Here is a 16,723-nt window from a genome sequence, read left to right as displayed (position 1 = left end):
CGCACACCACTAACCTTTCGCCTCTTGTTGCTCCAGTGTAGCCAACAACTTATCTAAAGACCCCTCGATTTTTATTTCGCACTTCGTCTTGAGCAACTTTTTAAGCAAACGCTTAACTTTGGATCGGTAACGAGACACGCTTGATTTCATTTTATCGGTATGCGTAGAATCAATCTGTTTTCGCGTAGTTGTCAACTAAACCGTCATGTTCACACTAACTTTATCGATACAGAGATTACGGTGATTACACCGTGTTGTTCACGGAGTGGACTTCGCAACGTACTCGACATCGAGAATATAATAAAATTCAATTTTATCGCAAAGTAACTACCTTTTAGAAATTCGTTTTCCGTTGAGCGAGAGATCGACAACGAAAATTCAATTAATTAAAAACAAACAATTCTCGGAACGAGAGGTCAAGTCTTACGAACTTGGTGAACAGGTTACGAAATATCTATATAGTAAGACAATACTGCAGTATTTTTTAAAACTATTTTACAAAAAATAGTGGGATGCGTTATTAGTGATTATGAATTTAGATAATAAAATATTTATAGATAGAAAATTATCTAACTGAGTCACGATGTGACCCATTAAACAATAAATTCCACTAAAACATACCTAGCAGTTGTTTGGCTTTCGTAAGTAATTTGTACTGAATGGTAAGAGCATCGATAAGTGCCGCAAGAACGTCACACTTGAAGATTAAGTCGATTTTATGAAAATCTATTTTCGATATCAGAATTGTCATTTTTACAGACATTAGAAACACAAAACTATATTATACAATACATAAATACAATATAATAGAATAAAAATGTTCAGACGGTCCAAAAAACGGATCAACGAATCGAACATTCAAGTCAAGATTATATAAAGTTAATGATTTTTCATATTAATTCATTTTTTGCGAGAATAAACGAAAAAAAAAAGAAAACGGTTAAATTCCTCTCATTACTATCTTCTAATGGACTTACTGCTGTTGGACATCTTCGCCATGGTACGTATCACTTCCAAAGCGGCCTTCTTCACTTCCACCGCCTCGTCGAGCAACTTGACGTACAACAGAGGTCCCAAAAGAGCTGTCGTGGAATCAGTAGTCGAATCCACCAACAATGCCAGATTCGGCGTCATATACTTTGCCGTTGCAACATTGATCAGTTTCAAAGCCTGCACTACCACCTGCGTGGACCAATTTGGCACGGACAGAAAGTCAAAAGCGAGAGCCATCACGTCAATAGTTTCGAAACTGTCCCTCCACGTTATGTCGAATTCGTTGATCAAAATGGTGACGATTTCAAACACTCCACAAAAATAATCCGTTTCGTTCAGAAACAGTTCGAGTTTCTGCGGAAATTCTTTGATGGCGGTCATAACGTCTTTTAAGTTGTAAACCTGGATCTGAAAGAGCACCACTGCTTCGTCTCGGGAGTAGTACTTTTGAGATTCCTTGGCCAGAGTGGTAACATATTTGGAAAGATCGAATAGATCCGAACGATCAGCGAAATGATCTCGCCAAGAGTAAAAAATGCGGAACACATCCTGCGTCACCATTTTCAACATTTTCTGAAAGAACGCTTCACGGAAAACGTCATTTGAAAATTCTTCTTCTAATTCGGATATCGGCTTGGAAAAGTATCTCAAGGGAAGACAAAACTGCGGCATAAGCATCAAGAGCAAACACTGACATGAGAAGAGAAAGGGCTCGTTCGTTTTCCTGACCTGACCCGTTGGTATTTTCGTGTCGGTCAATTTCCAATAGAACTGTCCGAAATTGCAAGTCTCGATAAAATCTTCGGCAGTCCCTTTGAAAAGATTTAGAACAAAGTTGTTTCTGATTCTGCTGACTGAGGCTTTGAGAATGTCTGCTGCACCACTCTTGGTGACAACTTGCAGGTACAGTTCCAGGAACTGCATGATGAACATTATCTTCCCGATATCGTATACAAGACATTTCGATTGTGCTATGATCATAAAATCTGAAATTCTCTCCTCCACGTGGAAATTCTGCAAAAAGCTGAAAACCACCCGATAATCCTCCCGATCGAGCAGGACACCCTCCAGAAAGTGTTGCAAAATATTTCCGATCAGTTTTAGGGCTGGTTTAAGATGTTTCGACGCGACTTCGTCACTCACATCACCTAATTCCGTCGATGCTTTGATGGATCTGTAGGTGTTCTCGCCCAATGGCGACATTATCCGTTTGACAACCTCGTCGCAGAAATTCTCGTCACAGTCGACTGTGGTTTCGAGGAGTTTTGACATACACATTGTACTCTCTTTCGTGATTCGTTCATCATGATCTGACAAACTAAACTGGAACACAGTCTCCCAAAATGTACAAGCGATCATCCATTCAATCCCCGACTTGTGTTCAAGAAACGACGACAACAACTTCACGTACGCTAGTTTAACAGAGGGGGCCACTCCACTTTGTCTAGCCTTCAAAACATTAACGAGCTTGATAAAGAAATTGTTTTTGTTCAAACTACAGAATCTGTCTTCGTTTTTTGCCAGTAAAGCAGCCAAATTCAGCGTGAACGAAGCAACACATGCGGCAGGTGTGACCCTTTTGGCACTCCACGTCGCAACCACTCTTCCCAGCCATTCCGCGCAAATCGGCAGCGTTATCAAAGCCGATTCAATCTCTACAAACCACCAAAATTACAATTGACCCCTTCGACCACACAACACTAACCTTTCGCCTCTTGTTGCCACAAAAGCGTCAACAATTTATCTAAATATCCCTCAATTGGGACGTCGCACTTCGTCTCGACTAATTTGTCGAGTAAACGATCAACTTTCGACCGGTAACGACACACGCGGGATTGCATTTTATCAGAATGCGTAAAATAAGCACGAGATGCCTCAACTTGTTTGTATAGTTGTACTCTAAAGCGCCATATTCAGACTAAATTTATCAATGTGGAGATTACGAAGTAATCCTGCTGTTTGTCGAGTACACTCGGAAATTGGTATTCTCCACGAGACATGATTTCACTTTAATTACACACGTCAATGATATGCGAAAGGCTGCTCGTTAGAAAGTCTTCCACGCAACGATTTTCTCGTCGCGCATTCGGCAACAAGTCGACGACGATCAACTATCAAAAGGATACAACATCCTGGGCGCTTGTCCATTCTGAATCAACTCATAATAGAATAATGATCTAATTATCTGTTTGGGTCATGCAAAACATACATGCAGCATAAATTAGATCAATTGGCACAGTTAACAGCTGTCAAAATTTTGACATACTTAATATGAGACTAACTGTCATTTTTGACGTTCGCAGATTACTTGATTACTAGCTACAAAATATTTATTGATCGTGAGATAAAATGTTTCACGGCCGCCAGCATCTCCACCTAAATACGCAAAATTGCGCCATATTTTGCCGCATTGCTAATTGCATTTACTTTAGTATCAAGTTGGTGCCATCGCTTTGACAAGTTATGCGACAAGACGCCCTCTACTGGTCGAAATCGAGAACATTTACTTACTTGTGTTGGACATGTGTGAGATGGTGCAGACCACCTCCAGCGCCGAATCCCTGACCTCCCAGGTCATGTCGTGCAGTTTGGTGTGGAGCAGCGGTCCCAAAACGGCCATCGTCGAGTCGGTCGTCCTGTCCACCAGCAGCGCCAGATTCGGTGACATGTACTTCACTATGGACACGTTGACCAATTTCAACGCCTTCACCACCAGCTTGGTGGGCCAAGCGGGCACCGTCAGGAAGTCGAACGATATCGACATAACGCAGATCGTCTCGACGCTGTCCCTCCAGGTGATTTGAAACTCCTCGATAAACACGACGAACGCGTCGAACAGCAATGAGAAAAAGTTCACTTCCTGGGCGTAGAGATTCAACTTGGCCGGGTCGCTTTTGATAGAGCGCATCACGTCTTTCAACGCGTAGACGAACGACTGGAAGGCCATCGCGGCACGCTCCCGCGGGTAGTACTTGCGCGACTTCATCATGTAGATGAGGCCTTTGGTGGCGATCTCGAAGAGATTCGGCTGCGCCGTGAGGAAGTCCCTCCAGCAGTAGGCTATGCGGACGGTGTTCTCGCACATCATCGTGAACAGCTTTTGGACGTACTGGTCGCGGAATTCGTCGGTGGAGGCGGAAGCGCTGTCGACGTGGCAGTACTTCATCTCGAGGGCGAATATCGGGAGCATCTGGATGACCAACAGCTGATTCGCGAACGAGATCGGTTCGTTGTCTTTGTTCATTTTGACGCAAGGAATCTTGTAGCCCATGAGATTCCAGTAGAACTGGCCGTAATAGCAGAGTTTCATCACGTTCTCGAAATATCCCTTTGAGATATTCGTTCTGAATATGCTCATTATTTTCCTTATGGAGGTTTTCACGTACGCCATCTTCAAGTTGCCAGAGATGACTCCGTTGTACAACTCGAGAAACTGCATTATGAACATGATCTTGCCCAAATCGAATATCAGGTATTTGTTTTGGGCGATCATCATGAAGTTGCAGATTCTCTGATCGAGGTGGAAGTCCCGCAGAAAAATCAGAACGATGCGACAATCGTTGTGCGCGAATAGAACACTCTCCAAGAAGTACTCGAGAATGTCTCCCACCAGTTGCAGTGTGGGGCTCAGATTCTGATAGATAATCTCATCGCTGATCTCCAACATGTCCCCAGACGTGACACTCTTGTACGAATTTTCGGACAACGGTGACATTATCTGCTTGACCACCGTGTGGCAAAACTCCTCGTGCTGATCGATTGTCTTTTCTAGAATCTTCGACATGAACTTGTAGCCCTCTCTAGTGATATAGATTGTTTGATTCGTCAGGCTGAATCTCAGGACATCTTCCCACATGTTGCACGCGACGATCCATTCGATCCCGGACTTGTGCGCGAGAAACGAGCTCAACAACTTTATGTAGCCTAATTTGACACTGGGGGCCACTTCGGGGTGTCTAGCTCTAACAATCTGGATCAGCTTGGAGTACAGATTTTCGGCGTTTAGTGCCCCAAACGTGTTCTCGTTTTTCGACACGAGCCCCGCCAGGTTCAAGGTGAAGGAAGAAATGTTGAAAGAGGGATTCGTATTGTTTGCCTCCCATACTGATACCGCCTGTACTAGCCAGTCAGAGAAAATCGAGTAATCCACTACTGTCGCGTCGACTGTAACATATTTATCGTCAGACTGGTAAAAAAAAAAATAAAACCCAACACTGACCTGTCTTTTCTTGTGCCGAGAAGTGCGTCAGCAACCTGCTGAGATAAGTATCGTTTTTGATCTCGAAATCGGGTTCTAAAAACTTCTGTAATAACTGCTGAATTTTTGCTTGATGCTGCAGCAAATTAGATTCCATTTTAATCGGGCAAAACAAATAATGGAAATAATCAGTTGATGGAAAAAATTAGCAATCTAGTGTGAACCGCTATATTTATGGAGCGTTTCGAGTTGATTTCATCGCGTTCGGGTCGGAAAGACGGAGCGCTCAGTCGAAATGCCGGACGGAATTACATCAAACGTCCTTGATAGTTCACCATAAGTACGCACTGATCAAACGGAAAGCACACGAAGAGTTTTACACATCTTAGTTGTTGGAACACTATTGTACAATGTTACACAATGTTTTCAAATTTTATTACACTCACACTGGAAGAACCTTCACCGACAAAACAAACAACATGTGCCACCCGAGTGACAATTGTAACTGACAGTTGACAGTGTTGACACTGTTGACAGCACGTGTTGAACGTTACGTCAGTGGCTAGAGTGTTGTTATGTCATTTGAAATTTTGAATAAATCGCAATAAAATGAAAAAATCGTCGAATCAGATTGGCGTATTTGTGTTGTGGTGAATGCGTTGAGACAAGCCTCGGTAGGTGAGCGACCGCGGAGGCGCGTGGTGGGTGTAAACATAACCTAAAAGATAATGTGATTGTCGATGAAAATGGAGCCAAACCCCGAGGAATCCGGTCTGAGCACGCGGGAGGCCCTCCGGAAGCTCCACTCCGAGATCGAGGGCGTGTTGCAACAGTTGAAGTCGTCGCAAAAGACCAGGTTAGCCAGTCGAATGTTTGGTGCCCCCTTTGTTAACCACCGGTTTCGTTTAGAAAATCGAGGTCGTGGGTCAGAGACACCCTCCACCATTCGAGCCAACACACCACGATCAATTGGGTCTCGGCTGGTTTCCAATTGTGGGCGGTGGTCAGTCTCTTCGTCGCGTTTCTAATCGAAGAAAACAGTTTCATTTTGGTCGTGGAGAGCCTCACAATCCTCCTCCTTCTCTTGTGCAATGTCACTCTAGAATTGTACGACAATAAGTTGCGGCACGAGGAGGTGCCCAATCGGGTGCACGCGGTCTTAGAAACCATCAAAAATGCCACAGAAAAGATCAGTTGGGAATCTGAGAACTACCCAAATCTGTGTTCGCCATTTTCGCCTTGCATCACTTTACAGTGGACCTACAGGGATAACAAACTAGTCAACCTACCTTGGGCGCTGTTAGTTAAAGACGACGTGATTCTGATAAGGCCAGGACAGCTGAGTCCTGGCTACTGTGAGGCTATTGACAAGACGGCGGAGTTTCCGCTGTTGCACGCTAAGGAAGTGTACGCCCCGTCGCTGCAAAGTGCCAACGAAATTTTCAGCGCCCCCAAAGCTAGAAAACCTTTAGAAAATAAAAAATACCGCCTACTCGAGACTCCATATTTGAACAACTTGCGGATCTACTTGGAGCAAGCGCTTGACAGGCCCACGACGCTCCTCAACCAACAGAGACACCTCGTCATGATCAAAATAATCGAGCGATTTTTATTGCCGATCATTTTTCTGCTAGTTGTTGTCGTGAACTTGTTTAGGTACTTTTTCCCGCTGAGACAGAGCAGCGTCCCTGACATGTTCCTAGTCATTCCGACGACAACAATCCTGCCCTTGCTACCTCTGGTATTCCCTTTCGCCTGGAACTTCTTGAATTATTTCGGACTGGCGCGCTTCAAGAGCGTATTGGACATCTCGCGCCACTTCGACTCCTACAAAGACAACCCCCTCGAAGAAGACACCGAAGCTTCGACGATCGACCACTCGGAACTGACCTGTCGGCGACAAGAGCTGTGGCAAAATCTCGTCGCCATCGTGCAAGGCAAACCAGAGCTGTTAGTGCATTCGGCGAACATTCTGCACGTCTTGGGGTCTGTCACTGTTAGTCGAATAAAAAATCACCTGGACAAGTGTTCACCTTGAAATTTTAGGCGTTGGGGTGCGTCGACAAGAAAGGGATTTTGTCTTGGCCCAATCCGACAGCCGAGAAAGTGTTTTTCCTGCACAACAACGAAAACCCTTCCTCGCCTTCGTCGAGTTTGGGCAACGTCGGAGACCTGGCGGCTGACGGGGACAGCGCAGGGGGAACCCCTCACCACTACAATTACGAAACTTCCAACACTGCAACTGCGGAAGTTTTGGACTTGACTCACAACCACAGCGACCCTTTCAAGCTGCACTTCGACGACCACGACTGGAGTCGATTTTTGACCTCTCTGAAACCGCTAGGACTCGCCATTTTGCTAAACACTTGCAGCGTGGAAACTCAGGTTGATCGAGTTTTCGTAAAAACGCGATTTTATTCGACGTTTTAGGAACATTACGCGGCATTCTGTTCGCACATCACCTGCGAAGCCATCTACAACGAGAACCTAGTGCCAGTGATCAACAGAAGATGCCTCTGCGAACTGGCCAAAGAAATCGGTTTCGTGGACCAGGCCCAGAAGATCTTCACCATGGAGCAGCAATTGTCCACGTTCAGACACTTGGTATTTCTCACTTTCAGTTTAAATCCAATCGGAAACGCGCAAGTAGAGATTTAATCAATCAGACTCCGCCCCCGTCTCTGTAGCTAAACTTACAATTGGACGGGCGGAGTTTCAACTTGTACGCCCACGAATGTGACAGTTTCTTTTGTAGCAACCCGAGATGGTGCGCAGGGACAACAAATACGCTCGTTCTTTGCAACTGTCGACCAAACTCAAGTTCCCCTTTCCGCACATGTTCGCAGTGGTAGTCAAAGAGCTGAGTAGCGGATCGATGCAGTTGCTGTCCGAGGGTACTGCCGATATAATCGTCGATTCGTGCGTCGATTATTGGGACGGGCGAGATCTGTGCCCTTTGACTTCTTCCGACAGGAAGAAGATCCAAGACTTCTACCAGCGGAGCAGTCTGACAGCTTACTGCACGGCCTTCGCGTACAGACCTTTGAATAAGACTGTGAACAACAAATTGAGCCAGGTCTATCTAGAACTGCCGAGCGACAGTCGACAGTTGTACTTGAACTATCGCAGTCCCACTCCGGTCCATTGGGACTGCAAGAGCGTACTGGAGCCTAAGATTAAGACGCCTTTGGGACCGTTTTACAGCACTGGTAGCTCGATCGGTCTCGTCGCGATTGATTTGCTTCTTTGAGGTGATTTCAGACTCGCTTCTCTACAATGATTGTCCTTCGATGGAAGTGTCGGATGCGGAAAGTTGCTTCCAGGTGCAGTGCAATCAAGTGTTCATCGGAATGGTGACGATGCAATACCAAGCGTTGACCGACATGGTAAGCGACGGAAGATTCGAGCTCCTAGAATTCTCCCCTGTTGAACACCAGCTTTTCCTCTTGACTAGGTGCAACTGATCGAACAGTTGGAGCGCGCCTGCATCCGATTCGTCCATTTTAGCAAAGAAAACGAGTTGCGTTCGCGCGTTTTCAGCGAGAAAATGGGACTGGAGAGCGGCTGGAACTGTCACATTTCCCTGTTAAGCGAACGAAACAGGTTAGAAACCACCCTGAATGCCGACACATGGGTCATACTCGCATTGTCCTCGTCTTTTAATGCTTGTTGTCTCATTTCAGTTGCAGATTCTGTCTGTTTTATTTTCTTAACCGTTCTGTCAACGGATCCCGTAGGGTCCGAGCGATGTGGGCCATGTTACCCTTTCACTATTTTACTTACTAATCTCTGTTCACTTAAATGTTTGTGTGTTTTATTGTACTAATTGCTGGGAGGACAGACGTGATAGTGGACAAGCCGAAAGTACTGTTGTTACCAATCCTAGGAACGAAAAACAGAGGCGTCTGTCGCAAAGTGCTCGCAAGTTAACACCGCATTACGACGAAAAGACTTGTTTGCTCTCCGATAGGTACTACAACTCTAATCTCAAACATTTTGCATTTTAACTCTCACTCATGTCGATCAGGTGTGGTGTGTGCATTCGGGCCCCAATTTCGAAGTGCGCCCTTTGTCACGTTGCAAATGTCATTTCATTCGTGAAACTCGCAAGTTTTGTAATTGGCGCCTTCGAGGTGGAGGCCCGGAAATAGAAACGGAATCAAATTCGAGGTGCGGGGCTTAAAATGTGGTAGTTTTTACCTGCTCGCTTTGACAGCTTCATTCCGGCGTCCTCCGACGACGCGACTCGTTAACTTGCGTTTTTCGGCTCTAGCAACTTGGAATCCTCGCGGACGATGAGTTTCTCGGCCCCGAGCGCCATCAACATGGAACACTCGACGGTAAAATTCGACACCGAACAGGAGCGCCTGTACAAGAATTCGAGCGACCAGAGCGGCGTGTGCTCCACGAAAATGGCGAGTCACGACAGCGTGCAGATGCACAATGAGATCAACACGTCGCACGACTGGCAGTCTTTGAGTTGTCTCACGGACAGCACCGAACAGAGCGCCCCCATTAACTTCGACATGAGCAATCGGGTACAGTAACAACATGAATCAAGTGTGTCGAACTGTCACTTTTGACATGTCTTGAATTTTTGATTCGAATCAAGTGTGTCGAACTGTCATTTTTGACAGCGTCAATTTGTAGGATTTGTTGAATTTTCAATTTTTAGGCCAAACTACCGCGAGGTATCGACAAGATCCGGCCCCACATCGAACTGATCGACAACGTCCCCTTGTTGGTGTCGCTGTTCACGGACTGCACCCCCAGCGCCACCCGAGAGATGTTGAACATCATGCAGGAATACGGGGAGATCGTGTGCATAATGGGCTCGTCGGCGAACTGCGAAAATGCGGGGATTTTTATGCAAGCCGACGCCAGCATCGCGATCGACCCCCTTCACACCCAGATGTGCCAGAAGATGCCGGTGTACAGCAAGCCCAAAAACGGGTGCCTCTCCCCGCTGGACCTGTCCCGAGAGCTAAACTCCATAGCGTGTTCGCTGTGCGTGAAACGCGACGACCCCGTATCGTTTTACCACCTGGTGATGGAGGCGCGACATTTCGTCACGACCTTGTGGAGTTCGGTGCAGTTCTGGATCTCTTGTTGCGTCGTCCTCAGTCTGATTCAGTTGATCTCGGTTGTGGTCATGCTCCCGGCGGTTTTCACGACGGGACAGGTCCTCTGGTTGAGCTGCATCGTCGTTCCTTTGCTCAGCGTGTCTCTGATGGGGCTCCCCGTCGACCCCGAAGTCATGAAGAAGCCCCAAGGGAAGAACCAGGTCGGGGTCAATCTCGACGTTTCCGTTTTTATTCTGTGGTGTTACGGACTCAAGTTTATGCCGACTGTCGTCGTCGTGATAGTTTCGTTCGTCGGAATCTTGGCTGACCATTGTGTGGAGTTGTGTGCGGTTCAGAACTGCACCTGCCAATTCTTTTATCTGCCCACGGACCACCAATGGAAGCAAGATTCTTGGACGCTGTCGACTGCCAGACTGATCGTTGTGTTCATCGTACTGTTGCATTTTGGTGAGGTCATGTTTTCCGACGAGTGCTTCCCACCTAACTAGACTAATTTTCCAGTGGTGATTTCTATAGGATTTGTCTATAGAGATTATTTAATTTATAAGAGGCCCCCCATCAAGAATATTCTATGGATGGGAACCATTTTTACCTTGTGAGTGAGCTCTCTGGTGGCAAAATTGTCAACCCACCGGTAAAAATCTCTTTGTAGGGTGATATTTCAGAGTATTTACACGATTCTCAGTTGTTACAACTTGAAGAGTTATGCTGAGGAGGATTTGAAGCTTCAGATTCCGCTGTGGGTGATCATTTTTGCTGCAGTGTCTCCTTTTATGGTGTTTATCGTGAACGAAGTAATCAAACGTCAGGAAATCATGTAAGATATTTGATAAACGGAGGAAAGGGACGAGTTCGGTTCACGTTGGGTTTTCAGGGTGAACAAGAGGTTCCGTAAGAGGGCGCGACTAGACTTTGGGACAAAGTTGGGCATGAATTCGCCGTTCTGAAGATTAGGAAGTCAAAGTATATTTTTGTATTTTACTGTAGTACTGCTTAAGAGAAAAAAAAAAACCTCAGACTTCTGCTATTGACAAGACTGGACTGTTTGTATTAATTTTAAATAAAGTGTTGAATTTAACCACTATTTTATTATCACACATTTTACAGTAAAATTAAAATCGTTCAATTCTAGGATTAAAAGATGAGTAATACTAGTCATAGAAGTTGAAATAAATTAATAAAACCATGTATAAATATACTGAGAACAATTTAAAAGAGTGTTGAGCAAAATTAGGAGCTAATAACGATGCTCGCTTTGCGTAAGCGACGATTAGGCGTTAGTATTGCTACAGTCGAGCGATCGGTTTAAAAATGTGATGCAAATTAAAAAAGAATAAAAAAATTAAGATATAAACACTTGAAATAAAATAATCTAGACCTATCCGCTATTACTTAATTGACTTCGTAACTAGGATTGTTAGGCAATTACCGACGAATACTATAACTGCAAAATCTCAGCTCTGACTCGAGCGGAGAGCGCTACGGTGCATCCTTACATAATTTGTTCATAAAAACTCAATGTCACTTTGTACTTTGCCAGTCGGACAAATTTCCGGGAGAAAATTAAAATTAATTCCTACAACTCAAATAAAATGTAGAAAACGAAATAAAAACTCCTAACTTAAGAAATATTGCACGAATCTCAGGGATTGTCCGGCAAGTCCAGCACCTCCGAGATAAACGAGGAAATATCAGTGTTCATCTCCTTGTGCTTGACAAGGAAGTCGTGGTTCAGCAACTGTTCGTAGTTGGACCGATCGGTGTATTTTTTTTGTAAGCATCTCGTAATAAAATCTTCGAATTCGGACGTGAACTGACCTGGGGGCAGTCTCGGCGGGTCGTCGGTCACCACCTGCTTCAGCTGTTCGAACGGCGAGCCCCACTTCGGATAGGGAAACTGGCCCGTCGCCAGTTCGATCAACGAGATCCCCAGGCTCCACACGTCCGAGCGGATGTCGTACTGCGAGGGGTTCCCTTGGGGGTCAATTCGTTCCGGCTGCGGACACACGCTTTACAAGACGATCGGTCCGGCGAGCGAGACACTTACCGCCATGTAGGGCTTGCACCCCGCGTCTATTGTCTTGGCGATGGAGTCGACTAGATAACCGCTGATGCCAAAATCGCACATTTTCACTTGACCCTGGCGGCTGATCAGGATATTTGAGGGCTTCACGTCTCGGTGTATGACCTTGAGCTTTGAGTGAAGGTAGTGTAGGGCACTGACCACAGCAAACGTAATTTTACCTAAACAAAGTTGGCAACACTCCACATATGACACTTGACTGACACTTACCTAACATATCTTCTGGTATTTTGCGGCCGTGCTTGAACACTTTGGCGTAGAACTTGTCCAGACTCGTGTCCATCACCTCCATGCAGATCCAGACGTCGCCCTCTCGAAACAGCGCCCCATAAAACTGCACGGTGTACGGACAGTCGCTGCTGCGCATCGAAATATCTAAGTCTGTCAACAGTCTTTTCTGTTCTTGCGTGTTCACGGTGGCGGCGATGCGTTTCACGGCCATTATGGTCCCGCTGGGCACGTGACGCATTTTTTCCACTATACCATAAGCCCCCCGACCTAGATCGGCGATTTTTTCCAAATCGTCCGCTTCCACATCGAACGTCCGATCCCCTATCGTTATCGTTGTCCTCTTGTCGAGATTGGCCGGCGCGATTCTGCAAACCTCCACTGTGAAACATCAATTCTAATAACCTCAAAATTCTTACATTGGCGGCGCTTCGTCCGAGACTTGCAGCTTCAAATTGTGTTTCTTCTTGCGCCCCGACAAAGACATAATCGTTGCAGAGACTGCGAGAGAAAGTGGTCAAATAAGTCTTGTTAGTTTGTTTATAAAATCATTTAAACTGACAATCGAGTGGCAACGGGTGTTATGTCACGAAACAAAACAAAACTGTAGCTGTCGTTGAGGTGGTCTGCGACGGTTTTCTGGTGCCGTAAAAGAAGTCTTACCTTAAACGGTCCGAGTGGGAAAGTTAAATTTTAATATATTCAACTGATTATGACCATATACGGGAACTTGTACACTGGATTCTACTGTATTTAATTATTTTTGAAATGTCAACGTAGAGGGCGCACCGCGCAGATAAGTGTGAACGTCAACCACTTCCAACGTTATCAAAATGGAGACAAACAAATTTAAATTCAACAAAAACTTTTATTAGCATCTTTCGAATACTTTGTACAAATTGGGCAAACTCGCAATTTCTAAAATGGCAACATTATCGATAAATTTCTTGGGCGGGATGAAATACTCTTTGATTGCAGCGTAGACCACATGTTCAGTAATCCACTTCCAGTCGTTTCCTTCCCACGCAGAATCTTCGCTCATCTGGCTATAATAAAGCGCCGTTTCTTTGGCAAAACTATCGAAACACTCCTTTTCCGATTCCCAATTCACTTCAGTCGCTAACCGCAACACGTACACGGGAAGTCCGGAAATGTCGGGAGTATAACTATCTGAAAGCACAAACGTAGAGAGCGACGCAACAGTCTTTTACAATACCTAGTAGCAAAGGCAAAGAACTCAACTGTCCCTCTTCGCTAATATTCATTGAAAAATATTCGTTCAACATTTCACCCTTCTCTGTTAAAATCTCTGTAATTTTCTGCGCCAGCTCCTTCTTGTCTCCGTCTTCTGGCGTCCACCCCACTTCGGGCAGATCCAGACCTTGCAGCGCCAACTCGTAAATCGGTAAAGGCTTCGAGAAACTTATCAAACCGAAATTATGAAAATTATAAAGTACGAACTGGTACAACAACTCGTACAGAATTTTCTTAGTATTACAGAGAAACAACTTTGTGCTGTATTGGATCAGGGCTTGGGAGACGTCGATCACGCCGACAAAAACGTGTTGCGCGAAGACATCGCGGAGGACTCGGTGGCAACTTTTTTCGACAGACTTTCGCAACTCCAGAACGCTTGTCAACTCGGTGTCGCCCCTGAAAACATCGTTCCTTGAACAAGAAGCTCCATCGGGTGTCACCAAGTTACTTCGTCACTTTGGAAATGAGCGACGCGCTCATTCCTTGGCTTTGCCTCGATTTTGACGAAGACGTAGAACTTTTACCCTTCTCGACAGGAGTCCCAAAAAATTTTTCGATTTTTTGCTCGGACGCGTCAGTCCTCACTAAATCTTTGGGATTGACTTTATTTGGAGTGTTGTCGGAATCCTTCAGCGGTAAAGTCTCCACTTGAACTCCCGGCAACTTTGCCTTAAAAAACAATTGAAAAACGCCTGCATGATGAAATCTCGATCCTTACTTGCGTGTAGAACACTCTCGAATTGTTGGATTTTAATAATTTTGTCTCGAGAGCCGCACAGAGCGCCTCCACGATTTGTTCCTCGTTCAGGAAGTGCACTTCGTGTTTTGTGGGATGCACGTTCACGTCAACGTTCACAGGATCTAGCTCTAGACTCAGATAGACAAAAGGGTGGCCGTTTTTGGGTAAATAAGTGGAGTAAACTTGATCGATACACTTTTTCAAATCTAGAATCCACGACTTATTTTTCGAAAAAAAAAAAATACCTTCAGACTCACTTTGGCAATCGACCAGTCTGTGATTGATGAACAACAAGAAAATAAATTTTTTGCTTGAGTAATTGACGTTGGTCATGTGCCCCTCCGCTTTGAACCTCAACAACTCATTTTCCACCTCAAACTCTACAAGCTCCCTTGCTATACTATTCCCGTACACGATTCTAATGTTTTCAACATGATTTGAATCAGGCGGCGTCCTGATGTCGTTATTTGCCGTCGACTTCCTCAAAGCGAACCCCACTTTGGAGTTGTGTACGGCGTACTTGCCCACAACCTCAGAGATCTTTTGATACTCTTCAGCTGGACTCCTCAACGCCTTTTTTCTAACTGACATGTTAAAGAACAAATCTTCCACCGTAATGATTGTGCCTTGATTCCCCGCGGTGGGTAAAGGCGCCCCTTGTAGCTTCCCATCGACAAAATTTGCCCTGATCAACAATTAAAAACAAAAATCTATCGTGACCACTCACTTGTAGGCGCAAATTTCGCTGCAAGTTTTCGACGTGATGGACAGGTGCGCGATGTGACTGATACTCGCCAGGGCTTCGCCCCGAAACCCGTACGTCGCAATGCTTTGCAAATCGTCGAATTCGCGAAGTTTCGAGGTGGTGAAGCGCTCACACACTATAACGAAATCCTCCTTGCGGATTCCCGTCCCGTTATCTTGAATCTATCAATTTGGACATCGAATTGGAGACTAGAAATCAAATTGTACCGACCTGGAGCAGCTTCAGTCCTCCGTTTTTCACGGTAATCTGGATATTGGTAGACTTGGCATCGAGACTGTTTTCGATCATCTCCTTCAGCGCGTTTGCGGGTCGCTGTATGATCTCTCCGGCGGCGATTCTGTTGATCACTGCTTCGTCCAGCTTTTTTATCTCCACAGGCTCATCCATTATCGTCTTCTTATTAAAAAACTAACCTCAAACTTATTAGCGCCCAAGTTTCAAATCTAGGGACTTTAGTTTTGCGCTGTTCTGTTTGTTGACATTGTCAAAGTGACAGCATGACAACAAGGTTTTGTGTTATGTGTAAACACACTGTAAACATGTAATTCCATTTAAAATGGCAAAGTGTTGACGAGTTCTTTAGTTCCTCGACTGGCACTGTAAGGACAGTTAAATCTTCGAGGACGTCGCAGCAGTGGGTAATGTTTAAAAATGTCATTTTTAGTTGTGAAAGTAGTACCCTTCCGCTTGGTTTCTGAATGGATTAATTTGTATCAATAGATCGTGTACCCCAATTCTCTGCCCGAAGTTGTACACATGCAGCCCTCCATTGACGTACGTTTACGACCTACTACACTTTCCCCTGCTTCAAAACCGGTACAAAATGTAATAAAATTATGGCAGTTTTCAGTAAATTTTTTAACTGCTTAAACTACAAAATGTGGTTAGTTGGCGATTTGACGCCGCCTCTGAGCGTTCCCACGGTACTTGGCACTTTTATCATATGCGTTATAAGCTTTTATATTTTTAAATGGTTGAGTGGCGACGGTAACGTCCCTATAAGAGACTCCACAAAGAACCACAGCTGGACCCCCATTAAAATCGCCTCAAAGGTACTCCCCCCAGACCGTCGTTTTCCCTATTTTAACGGCGACGTTCCAGACGTGGTACTGCTCCATTTGCGAATCCTTCCTCATCAACGGTATCGGAGTTTATTGCGACTGTTGCGGCGTGTGCGCCGATCCTGAGTGCGTCAAAAAGGCCAACACAAAGTTGCAATGCAAGCTGGTCACAAGTACCAATGAGCACCAGTTGCACCACTGGGTCAAAGGTACGAACCTGTACCAGATAAACCCCCCCTAGAATCTCTGTTTTAAGGCAATCTACCCCTGGGGGCGGTCTGTTGCTTGTGCAATGACGACTGTTCGATGGAACC

At 45.2% G+C, this 16,723-nt stretch overlaps 5 protein-coding genes across 14 annotated transcripts in view; 2 read left to right on the top strand and 3 right to left on the bottom strand.

Moving 5' to 3' along the window:
* Nucleotides 1-5,673, bottom strand: part of LOC138138876 (uncharacterized) — a 38,180-nt gene extending 32,507 nt beyond the window's left edge. The window contains exons 1-2 of one of the 2 annotated variants that reach the window (XM_069058976.1): nt 5,213-5,673; nt 3,505-5,157 (exon numbers count right to left, since the gene is read on the bottom strand). In XM_069058976.1, coding sequence (XP_068915077.1) covers nt 3,505-5,157; nt 5,213-5,348 — 1,789 coding nt within the window. In that variant the 5' untranslated portion in view covers nt 5,349-5,673. Of the gene's footprint in view, nt 1-14; nt 234-3,504; nt 5,158-5,212 lie in introns of those variants that run through there. The other variant, XM_069058975.1, reaches the window with a different exon arrangement.
* Nucleotides 5,674-5,731: 58 nt separating this feature from the next.
* Nucleotides 5,732-11,353, top strand: l(2)k05819 (transmembrane protein 94-like protein l(2)k05819). 2 transcript variants are annotated; one of them, XM_069058981.1, is made up of 13 exons: nt 5,732-6,047; nt 6,101-7,187; nt 7,238-7,576; nt 7,622-7,795; nt 7,947-8,400; nt 8,453-8,577; nt 8,646-8,794; nt 9,033-9,161; nt 9,465-9,729; nt 9,867-10,722; nt 10,777-10,870; nt 10,928-11,092; nt 11,150-11,353. In XM_069058981.1, the coding sequence occupies exons 1-13, from the start codon at nt 5,932-5,934 to the stop codon at nt 11,220-11,222; spliced, it is 4,026 nt and encodes a 1,341-aa protein (XP_068915082.1). In that variant the 5' UTR covers nt 5,732-5,931; the 3' UTR covers nt 11,223-11,353. The 2 variants fall into 2 exon arrangements, with proteins under 2 accessions (XP_068915082.1, XP_068915083.1); XM_069058982.1 differs by lacking the exon at nt 9,033-9,161.
* On the bottom strand, nt 11,344-15,681 carry lic (dual specificity mitogen-activated protein kinase kinase lic). Of its 3 annotated transcripts, none has more exons than XM_069059008.1 (5): nt 15,559-15,681; nt 13,006-13,087; nt 12,569-12,954; nt 12,323-12,519; nt 11,344-12,271 (listed from the first exon to the last, which is right to left on the bottom strand). In XM_069059008.1, the coding sequence occupies exons 2-5, from the start codon at nt 13,071-13,073 to the stop codon at nt 11,918-11,920; spliced, it is 1,005 nt and encodes a 334-aa protein (XP_068915109.1). In that variant the 5' UTR covers nt 13,074-13,087; nt 15,559-15,681; the 3' UTR covers nt 11,344-11,917. The 3 variants fall into 3 exon arrangements, with proteins under 3 accessions (XP_068915109.1, XP_068915107.1, XP_068915108.1); XM_069059006.1 differs by lacking the exon at nt 15,559-15,681 and adding an exon at nt 13,250-13,384; XM_069059007.1 differs by lacking the exon at nt 15,559-15,681 and adding an exon at nt 13,149-13,204.
* Mlh1 (DNA mismatch repair ATPase Mlh1) lies at nt 13,441-15,868 on the bottom strand. The gene is made up of 7 exons (XM_069058986.1): nt 15,559-15,868; nt 15,310-15,509; nt 14,840-15,267; nt 14,562-14,788; nt 14,292-14,512; nt 13,803-14,239; nt 13,441-13,756 (listed from the first exon to the last, which is right to left on the bottom strand). Exons 1-7 carry the CDS (start codon nt 15,733-15,735, stop codon nt 13,458-13,460), a joined length of 1,989 nt encoding a protein of 662 aa, XP_068915087.1. The 5' UTR covers nt 15,736-15,868; the 3' UTR covers nt 13,441-13,457.
* Nucleotides 15,828-16,723, top strand: part of Dgkepsilon (diacylglycerol kinase epsilon) — a 2,794-nt gene continuing 1,898 nt past the window's right edge. The window contains exons 1-5 of one of the 6 annotated variants that reach the window (XM_069058990.1): nt 15,828-15,947; nt 16,013-16,122; nt 16,192-16,400; nt 16,450-16,618; nt 16,666-16,723. The exon at nt 16,666-16,723 is cut by the window's right edge and continues 439 nt beyond it. In XM_069058990.1, the coding sequence (XP_068915091.1) occupies nt 16,227-16,400; nt 16,450-16,618; nt 16,666-16,723 (401 nt within the window). In that variant the 5' untranslated portion in view covers nt 15,828-15,947; nt 16,013-16,122; nt 16,192-16,226. Of the gene's footprint in view, nt 16,401-16,449; nt 16,619-16,665 lie in introns of all 6 variants that reach the window. The other 5 variants (XM_069058991.1, XM_069058987.1, XM_069058988.1 and 2 more) reach the window with 5 other exon arrangements.

This window comes from Tenebrio molitor, chromosome 9 (assembly GCF_963966145.1).
Source record: "Tenebrio molitor chromosome 9, icTenMoli1.1, whole genome shotgun sequence".
In the NCBI taxonomy this organism is placed as follows: domain Eukaryota; kingdom Metazoa; phylum Arthropoda; class Insecta; order Coleoptera; family Tenebrionidae; genus Tenebrio; species Tenebrio molitor.
The sequence above is the reverse complement of the archived record's forward strand: the minus strand, read 5'-3'. Positions and strand labels throughout refer to the sequence as shown.

Coding starts and splice junctions, on each gene's coding strand:
- lic (XM_069059008.1), bottom strand. CDS start 13,073: ATGTCTTTGTCGGGGCGCAAGAAGAAACACAATTTGAAGCTGCAAGTC. Junction 12,955..13,005: donor TCGGACGAAGCGCCGCCAAT/GTAAGAATTTTG, acceptor GGAGGTTTGCAG/AATCGCGCCGGCCAATCTCG. Junction 12,272..12,322: donor GGTGCAAGCCCTACATGGCG/GTAAGTGTCTCG, acceptor GTGTGTCCGCAG/CCGGAACGAATTGACCCCCA.
- Mlh1 (XM_069058986.1), bottom strand. CDS start 15,735: ATGGATGAGCCTGTGGAGATAAAAAAGCTGGACGAAGCAGTGATCAAC. Junction 15,268..15,309: donor AGCGAAATTTGCGCCTACAA/GTGAGTGGTCAC, acceptor ATTGTTGATCAG/GGCAAATTTTGTCGATGGGA. Junction 14,789..14,839: donor CAGACTGGTCGATTGCCAAA/GTGAGTCTGAAG, acceptor CGTGGATTCTAG/ATTTGAAAAAGTGTATCGAT.